The following is a 9,859-nucleotide window of genomic DNA, read 5'->3' as shown; positions in this document are numbered from 1 at the left end:
TATTGGTTTGAGGTTGGTTATCATTTCGGAAGGAATGCCGGCCAGTGAGACTCAGGAGAATGAACGGAGAAACCATGAGACATAGGAACTTCCATCATCTCAAAACCCCCAGCCAAACCCAAGCATATGTGGCGCCACCAGTACTGCCCTGTGAATAGAGAGGGGTCGCGTTTTGTGCTGCTGTAAGCAAACAGCACTGTAACGTCTGGAAAAGTTATTATCTAACATTTAGTTTTAGAATTAAGGTCCCCCCTGGATTGAGAATTACAATATTTGGTCTCATGAACATTCATTCGAAGAATGATTTAGTCACGAAACGCAAAACATGCATTTACGTTACAAAAGTCAATGATTTTATTGGTAAATTGATGCCATTTTTGGTGGATGTCAAATTATTAATTCTGATTTGGGTCTGATTTGGGTCAAGCAGAAGTATTTGCATTTGAGTTTGATTTTATGTTTTTTGTTAATATTTTCCATTATAAAGTGAAAAAGCTATTTTATCTATTACATCACTATCAGTTATTACATAACAAAAATTTGTGTATGATCTAAAGATAGAAGGCCAGAAATAACCCCACAAATTATGCAATATTATGCACTGTAATATTTCAAGAAGCCAAATGTCAGGTAAGTAGAGACCACCCATTGGCAATGTAAAGAATGAGAGTATCCCAGACTGGCCATTGAAAATTTAGGCACACAAAATTGGCCAAGTTTCAAGTGCTGATGAGAAACATACGGCCGGTAACAATGAGTGTTCAGTGCTAGTTATGTATCCAGCAGAGCTGCGTGCAGTTCCTACCCCTTATTCCGAATCTGCTCCTTGAACCAGCAGCATCTTTTCCATCCCCATTCATTCAAGGATCTCATGCTTTGACGAGCGTGATCTCCACCTTTCGGGTTTCTGTGCATGCTGCATTAAAAGACCTGTGCCTCAACAAATCCTGACGGCAATACTAATCTCATACCTGGAGGCTTACTTGAACAAGGATTAAACAGATTCATCAGGTATGTTTTCTTCATCTGACTAGACAAGAGATAAGTGATTTCACCAAAGACTGTGACAGACCACCATAGACAAACTTAAGATTGTTTGAAGCTCTATTTCTTTGAAAAATAGACAAGGAACAGATGAATAAAACAGACAACATTGGAATATATTAAAGTACCAATTCATTTTAAAGGGCTGCAGTATAACATTTACAGAAAACGTTTAATGCTGAGCACATGTTTATTTTTTCTAAACCTTAGATGCAGTTTGCAGGTATTTTAATATTTTAAAGCACAAATATTATAAATTGTAATATTAATTAAAGCAGGTGATTTCTTAACGGCTTTTTGATTTAAATTAAACATTTTTTTTGCAAATATCAAACCAATGAGTTAAATTTCACATTAAATGTCTGGTTGGTTCATGACGTCAGAAAAAAAGAACAACCTTAACAATTCTTAAAAGTCTGCAAGCCACCTTCCCATACGCTGATGATTAAGGCGTCCATAAATAAGATTGCTCTATAAACAATCGTTAAAGTGCAGCTGGTTTGTTTTAACTTCTTTCACCAACAATTACAGCAATCATTAACATTTTGCCCTCACAATTATTTAATTAATGCTGCTGAATTGCATCTGGTTAAAATTGTGTGCAGCTAAAGAAAAGCAAAAACAAAATAAATTCAAATCAAAACTATGAGGGTAGTCAAATCTCAATAGCATCTGTATTTACAGTAAAGTGTTATGAAAGTCGCGCAATATATGTCTCTAACCTGAGATCAGTTCCTATTGGCCCATTTCATTTTCATGCTAACTAATAAACCAATCAGGATCCTTGGGATCCAATTTACATGATTTATTCTTTCATTCTGTGAAACGATTCTGTGTTATAATAAAAAGCAATGTAACATGGTCAGTTTGACAAAGCGCAGGTTAAGCAACTGCTTGTGTTCATGTTCACAGGGATAACCAAAGATCCAAACAAAAGCTGCGCCATGAAGGTACTTTTTCTACTCACCTTACTTACGCTATGTCACGCAAAACCATACACGCCTATCAACGTCATGGATTTCGTCAAGCATCATGACATCATGCAGCAAGATGCGGATGATTATGACGACGACGACGATGACGATTACAGCGATTATGAAGATAACTTTGTTTCAGACTGTCCTGAAGGGTGTCGGTGTTCGAAAAAAGTTCTCCAGTGCTCAGATCAGGGTAAGCACTGCATTATACTACTTAAAACAACTACATCCAAGGCTGATTTTCAACGCGAGACTGCGGGTATTGCGCATAATTTTACCCATTCCCGCAGATTTCGCAAACATTTATTCAATTAGCTAATTAGATCAGATCAAATTAGTCATTTTTAAACTTTATGTGAGACAATTTTACAAACAGTGAGTGTGATTCAGCACTACCGTGTCTTCTCTCTATTTCATAATGCTCATATGGCTTTAAATCACCACGTCTGACCAAGTGAGATGAACGCCTAATCAGCCAGTGTTGCATAGTTTTTCTTATGCACGACATGTCAAATTCAACATTCAAGCGATTTTAAAGCATTCAGTAGTACTTTCTTAGTACATTCATACCCAGAGCGCATACAGACATCGCCTATCATTCTTAAAAATGCACAGTTATGTTCCATTGTGTTCCGTCTAGCGGTTATTAAATGCAAGATCATGTTTGAGAAAGGCAACTGATTGGGGTGATAATTATATAAGGATCCTTTAAGACTAATTTGCCAACCAGTCTTTCAAGGCAACCCACGAAAATGTTCAGATTTGAACATTCCTATCCTATATTCCAGTCTCATAATTTTTTTCAAAATGCTGTTGTCAGGCCTGACCAAGGTGCCAAAGGACATTGCTGCAAACACGTTGCTCGTCGATCTTCAAAACAATGACATCACCGAAATCAAGGAAGATGATTTCAAAGGCTTGGATAATCTCTATGTAAGTAGTAAACACTCCCCATTAAATGCTTTTAGGGCATTTTAAGAGTTGTGTTCTTATTCTGGGTTTACACCAGGACATCTGGAGACATGCAGTGGTAGCGGAATTATGTGGAATTCTGGACACATTTTTGAGTGTTATTGATATTTGCATCTACTGTGGACTGTTTCATACTTGTGGTAAATATTTGCTCACGATTAGTGGTAAAATGGTTAAAAGCTCTCGCTAAGCAAGAAAGGGGGTAAATTACCAAGGGCATTAGAAAAAAATACAAACAGACCACATCTTGACAACAACAACAAAGTTAGATTTCAATTTCCAGAAAATTCCAGAGTATTCAGATATTTAATAGTGGCCTCAAAAATCCTGGTCAGACCAATAGTTTTAATAAATGTTTAATAATATTTTCAGTGGTTTTACCATAAAAATACATTTTATTTATTTGTATTAACATATTTCAAATGTCTCTGAACAATATATTTGTATTGGTGTGGTTTTGTCATCTCCAAAAAAATGCTTTAAATAATAATATTTATGGTATTTTTATGTGCAATAACACTTGGAAATTCCCATAACTCTTTAATCAGATAGATAGTTACCTTGGAAATATATTTTAATTAGCAACAAGGGCACCACTTTATTTTACAGTCTTGTTCTCATGTACATACTATGTACTTATTATAGTAATTACAATAACTGGATAATAACCAAGTCCTAACCTTGAACTTACCCCTAAACCTAATCTTAACCCATGTAGTTACCTTATATTACCCAGTACTTTCTTAGGTAAGTACACTGTAAGAACATATACTGTCAAATGAAGTTGTATTTGTTTTATAAAGTTTAAAAACAATGTTTATTATTACATCACACAAAACCAATGTTTGCAAGCAATAAAAATGTAAGCTGTGAAATATAATTTTAAAGTGAATTGTGATCAGTGATCAGTAATATTAATGACTATCTACAGCCATGGACACTGTACTTTTATTATTATTTCGCCTTATGTATTTGCAGGCCCTGTTTCTGCTCAACAACCAGATATCAAAAATTCACCCAAAGGCCTTTCGCAACATGGACAAACTCAAGATTCTCCACCTGTCTTACAACTTGCTGACACAAGTCCCAGAGAACCTCCCAAAGAATATTCAGTCATTGCGAATGCATGACAACAAGATCAGCAGACTCCCAAAAGGAGCATTTAAGGGAATGCAAGACTTAAATGTTTTAGGTAGGTCTCCTAAGTGATGATCTTAAACACGGTCAGAGTCATACTTAAGAAGCTAGTACACTTGCTTCAACAGCTGAACTACTTGCCTCATTTCCCAATCCAATTCCCCATTCTTTCCATCATCAAGACCTCCTTAAAACGAGTTATATAATCAGATACATGATCTTACACTATTCGTGTATGACGCAACAACTGTTAACTGACCTCCATGGTTCTCAGGTAATAAGGCACAGTTAAAGAACCCTCTGCCCCCATGTCTCTACATTATGATCTGCATTTACAGATTTAATTTGAATACATTTGGCAGAAACAACTGAGGATCATCTGGGAGTAAGGGATACTGTGGTGTAATGGGTCCTGCACACTGTGCAGACTGCACGATAGTGAAGGCGCGCTAAAAACGGATGCGCGCAAGAAAACTCACCCAGAGTTTTATATCATCAATGAATGACGTGTTGGGTGACAGTGAGCTGCATTACACGCGGGACTGAAATGCTGGCTATAAAGAAATCTCTAGCTCTCGTTTTGGTCATAGTTTGTCTTCAAAAAACGGAGATATTTGACTGTCGTCGTAGGAGAAGTCACACTGCAGGATAGTGTGCCAAATCTTCTGACACTGCCAGAATTTCGTCTGAGGTAAAATTTGATCGCAGCGCTCATTAATCGGCTGCCGGTGAACATGTCAAACTAACGACCAAAGACGTCAGATTTTAGCCTAGGATCAGAGGAATCTTTTAGGATTCGCTAAATTTGTCTCAGACGGCCAAATCGTGGCCAAAATCGCACAGTGTGCACCTGGCTTAAGTTGTAGTTAAAAATAGGGCTGGGAACTAAAAGGTTGCAGGTTCAAACCTATCAAGGATTGATCCATGAGTTTTTGCATCACCTTTATCTGCCAAATACATACATGTAAATTAATACTTATTTAGAAAAAAAAAACCAAGAGGTTCCCTTTTCTCTTATCTCTAGAACTGAGTGCAAATCCAATTGCCAACAGCGGGATTGAACCAGGAGCTTTTGATGACATGGCTACTCTCTACTTGAGAATAGCTGAAGCAAAGCTTACAGCCATTCCTAAAGGTAAGAATTCTAATTATTTTTATAAAAGTCAAGAGACTATTACAACTGAAAGAAAGTCTAAAAGATGACGTGAGTTTCGAAAGACAAAGTGCTTACAAATTTGACTGAGCCCACAAGTCTAATAATAGAGATTTGTATTCATCTAAACCACACAGATCTCCCACCTTCTCTCAACGAACTTCACTTGGACTATAACAAGATCGCCAAAGTGGAGTCAGAGGATTTTTTGAGATTAAAAAGTCTACAGAGGTAAGGTAAACTAACTCCCTCTTGTGGATAAAAACAGAACACAACATTAACTCGTCTTTCACAGGTTGTGGCTTGACTTCAATCAAATCAAGTATGTGGAGAACGGAACTTTCGCTGGCACTCCCAAACTCAGAGAAATTCATTTGGACAACAATAAACTGAAGAAAGTTCCTCCAGGCTTGAACAACCTGAAATATTTGCAGGTAAATCTCAAATGCACATGCAAACAGAAACTTGAACAAGACATGATGTGTACAGAGATCTAATCCACTTCCTTTCTTTTAGGTGATGTATTTGCATGCCAACAGCATCACTTACGTTGGAGTAAATGACTTTTGCCCTTCAAGATCCCGGGTTAAGAAAGCCCTCTACACTAGAATCAGTTTATATGCAAACCCGGTGAAATACTGGGAGATTCAGCCACCCACTTTTCGGTGTGTATCCAGCCACAATTCGGTGCAACTGGGTAACCACAGAAAGTGAGCGAAACAGTACCAATGTGTACCATCTTGCCACTGGAGGGCAGAATTATAGATAGTCATGAACTTCATTCTAATTTTTAAATTATCATTTCATGTCCTCATGGTGATGTACAGAACATAATTTATCCAAAAGCATCCGCAGAGGCTACAGACTCATTACTTGAATTTGGTGAGGATTTCGAAGACTTTGAATTCCAGTAAAGACAGAATCAGCTACAACGTGTGCAATAGTTACGTAGGTTTTCATAGTTAATGTTTACATTGAAATCTTTTCAACTTTATAAAAGACGGAAAATAGTTTTTTTTTTTTAATCAGGTGCTAAAATAATTTGTCCCTTATGTATTGAAGGTCAACAAATGCGCTTTTAGCTTAAAAGGAACGACTGTCTAGACTCAAAGAAAAATAAATAACATTCACAAGGCCAGTTTGTTTATTGTTCTACTTCTTGTATTTTAGAGAATGGGCATTACTCATTGGTGTTTATTAACAGTTTTAGTGATAAAACAAATTTATATTGCATGCTAAATTTTCATTATATAACGTTTTATTCATTGCCAGTGTTTTCTCTGAAATATTGGACATGGACATTCTTGTCAGATCACAGAAATATTGAAAAATTGATCTGTATGGACCACCTGGTTGGTTGCGTTTACGCAACAGTTAACTCTAATTGCAACCAGTGTTTTCTTAGCCAGCGGTGCTGTTATTTGTTTCAAATTCAGATGTTGTTTCTTTAGAAAAATAAAGAAAAACAAAAGAAAAAATCGTATTGGACTCAGAATGTGTACATCTGTTCAGCAATAAAACTAAATACCAGCAGATGGAGACTTCAGTGTAGGATTGGACCTGTTCTTCCAACCCTAGGTACTTGCTATCCATGAGAGGGTATTGTTTAACAGGCAATAGTGATGTTTTTTGGAATCAGGTGAATTTATGATAACAGTATTGTATGCCAATCAAATAAATTTGAACTTTCCAAGTAACAACCACTCTAAAGCATATTCTTGCACCATGAAAACTGGATGCTACTTTACTTGTCCTTTACAAGATTTACTCGTCCTTTAGCGCAGTCGTGGCCTAACGGTTAGAGTCAGACCATTAATCTGAAGGTTGCGGGTTTGATCTTAATACCATCTTTTCATCTTGATACCAGCAGGAAATGAATGACACAGCCACAGTAAAAAAAAAAGTTTTAAAAAATGGCTGGCCACTGCAACGGGTGTGTGTTCATAGTTTGCAGTGTAAGTGTGTGTTCACTAATTTGGATGGGTTAAATGCAGAAGTCAAATTTAGAGTATGGGTTACCATCCTTTGGAATGAAGCATAGCAACCTGTAAATTCTTTAGTCCCACAGAAATCGTACCAGTCCTGGATAATGCGATTACAGCTTGGCTTTGCATAGCACCTATATATACACTTTAATCAGACTACAATTCAATTCTGGTTTGTGCACTTATTCCAAGACAGAGAGGATGTGCAGCAAACACAACGAAAGCAGTAGTATCCAACCACTCCAGTTATTAGTATTACGTTTTTCATATTTAGAGAGATTAAGGCTGTAGCCTGACTACACAAAAATCAGCTCAATTGTAACTGTAGCTCAATTGTAACTGTACAACTCACTCATAAAGACAGTCACTTGCTGCCACCTACTGGCGTAACAATGTAATAAAAAAACCTCTGATGCACAGATGTACAAACACACAAGCACAGTGGAGCCATAAAGTAATTTTACAATATTTATATTACTTGAAATGGATTGTAAAATTGGTTGATAGTGTCTCATTGTATACTACAGCAAAATAACTAGATTTCGACAAATCAGCTTATTTTGTGTCCCTGTAATATAATTTGGGTCTGAACGGGTTAAGATGGGGGAAAAAAACAACACAGAGGGGTGGTGTCTACAGAGAGAGGCTCTGCTCAGGAAACATATGGAACAAATCTTCAGGTTGGCCTGATCTGCTGCTGCCACGTCTTGCATACCGGCGTCTCCAAAAAACTCACAACAGGTTTGGATCATTTAGGATCTCTGAGCCCCAAAAAACACCTGAGGGATTCAGACACAGAATTGAAATGGTTTTAAGATACACCAATACATTTCCTTCTCACAGTCAGCGCAAACCCTCAGATGTGAACAATCCTGCAGAGAATTTTTTCCACTTGTATGATGAATCAATCATTATTAAATATCTGAAATTAGCAGGAATGTAGTTTAATGCCTCTGGTTAATTTGTGTGTGTGTGTGTGTGTGTGTGTGTGTGTGTGTGTGTGTGTGTGTGTGTGTGTGTGTGTGTGTGTGTGTGTGTGTGTGTGTGTGTGTGTGTGTGTGTGTGTGTGTGTGTGTGTTTTAGTTATTAAAGGCCAAACAGAACATAAGGTTTAACTATTGCAAATCCAAATAAATAAGCTCTTGTAAAATTTGAGAACAGAGCTATGAAGAGCTGATTCTAGGTCTAGTTTAGGTCTTTCTTACACTACACACACCTAATATTTTTTCCCCATACAATTTCCCTCCAGAGTGAATACCTTTGAACTAAGACAGAAAACAACCACCCAGCTTGTTTTTATCAGCTCATTTCAAAAGAGCCACCAGACCGCTTCCCTCCTGCGGAGCATTTTCCATAAAGTCTCTAAACAACTGTTTTGTTCAGACACGCATTTGTGGATTCATTAGGTTTTTTTTAAAGATTCAAATGGTCCATAAAATAACTCATGGTACTTGCATGCAAAGCAATGGTGTTTACACCAAGACTTTTGTGTTGGTCAACAGTTAAACCTTTATTTAACTGGAAAAAAATACTATTCCATAGGACCATTTATAATGTCCTACCTAAGACCATAAACAGTCTTTTTCTTCACTGCTTTAACTGTATAATATACATTTGAATATAACCAATGGGCCATCTAGTTGGTATTTAGGAAGCACTGTACAATAAACAAAAACAAAAAAAACTGTCATTTTGATCAATGAGTATAGAAGCATATCGCAGTCAAAATTTAAATGTGACTGCAAACGTACATTCGAGTTTCCTAGTTGTGAAAGCACAGTGTGAGAATTAAAATGCAAAGCATATGGCCCATTTGCATGTTCCCCAGAAGCGATAGTCCTCTAAAAAACTGGCATGTTATTAAAGAGCGTTGCTAATGTGCAGAATGCATGCAAATGCTCATCTTTCCCAAGCATAAATATTATTGTAACGTCGCATATCTATCAAAAAAGTTTATCGAAGATCAAAAAATATGGCTTGCCAAATTTTCACCCCCTTCCTTACAAAAAATGCACCTCCTGGGATTACAATCTTGACAGGGTTTTTTTTTTTTTTTTTTTACCCGCGGTAGCATTTATGCTGCAGAGACTTCTCAGAGTCTGCCATGTGGGCAGCAGCAAAAACAAATCTTCCAGCTGACAGAATGAGTGCTGAGGGGTCTGTCTAGCCAATTCAGAAAAAAACTGAAACGCAAAAAAACGACACTATGTAGACGGCTCATGAGAGACCGTCTGTGGTTTACCTCTGATACAGTACATGTACTGGAAAAAGTAGTCATGTTGCAGAAGACCTGCATAAAGTGAGCAAGAAATGTCTAAACCAATTAAATTGAACCCACTTAATTATTGCCAATGCATTTTAGGCCACATTTGGCAACAAATTTTCCGTCTAAACAAAACTTTGTATGAACACTGGCTGAAGTTGTTGTTTCAATTGACTGTACACATATAGAATCCTATACATTTCATTCTAATATAATGTATAGTAAAAAACATACTTTGTATTAGTATTGCATAACATTAGCTGCACTAGTGCAACACCTGTTGTGAGTCTGGCCTTAATTTTGTGGGTTAAATTTTTTACTGTCCACA

General features: G+C 37.0%; 2 protein-coding genes across 2 annotated transcripts in view; one reads left to right on the top strand and one right to left on the bottom strand.

Annotated features, from left to right (window-relative positions):
- cenpp (centromere protein P) overlaps nt 1-9,859 on the bottom strand; it is a 55,437-nt gene that overhangs the window by 22,239 nt on the left and 23,339 nt on the right. The gene's annotated exons all lie outside the window — the stretch shown is intronic.
- Nucleotides 885-6,415, top strand: aspn (asporin (LRR class 1)). The gene is made up of 8 exons (XM_067414765.1): nt 885-1,011; nt 1,957-2,214; nt 2,842-2,954; nt 3,972-4,185; nt 5,155-5,265; nt 5,421-5,514; nt 5,579-5,717; nt 5,800-6,415. The coding sequence occupies exons 2-8, from the start codon at nt 1,989-1,991 to the stop codon at nt 5,995-5,997; spliced, it is 1,095 nt and encodes a 364-aa protein (XP_067270866.1). The 5' UTR covers nt 885-1,011; nt 1,957-1,988; the 3' UTR covers nt 5,998-6,415.

This window comes from Pseudorasbora parva, chromosome 14, assembly GCF_024679245.1.
Source record: "Pseudorasbora parva isolate DD20220531a chromosome 14, ASM2467924v1, whole genome shotgun sequence".
NCBI lineage: Eukaryota > Metazoa > Chordata > Actinopteri > Cypriniformes > Gobionidae > Pseudorasbora > Pseudorasbora parva.
This window is presented reverse-complemented; position numbering and strand designations above follow the sequence as displayed.

Bases quoted from the DNA above. Each gene is read 5' to 3' on its own strand.
- aspn (XM_067414765.1), top strand. From the start codon at position 1,989: ATGAAGGTACTTTTTCTACTCACCTTACTTACGCTATGTCACGCAAAA. The intron at 2,215-2,841 runs GTAAGCACTGCA...TGCTGTTGTCAG, and splicing joins TCTCCAGTGCTCAGATCAGG to GCCTGACCAAGGTGCCAAAG. The intron at 5,515-5,578 runs GTAAGGTAAACT...CGTCTTTCACAG, and splicing joins AGATTAAAAAGTCTACAGAG to GTTGTGGCTTGACTTCAATC.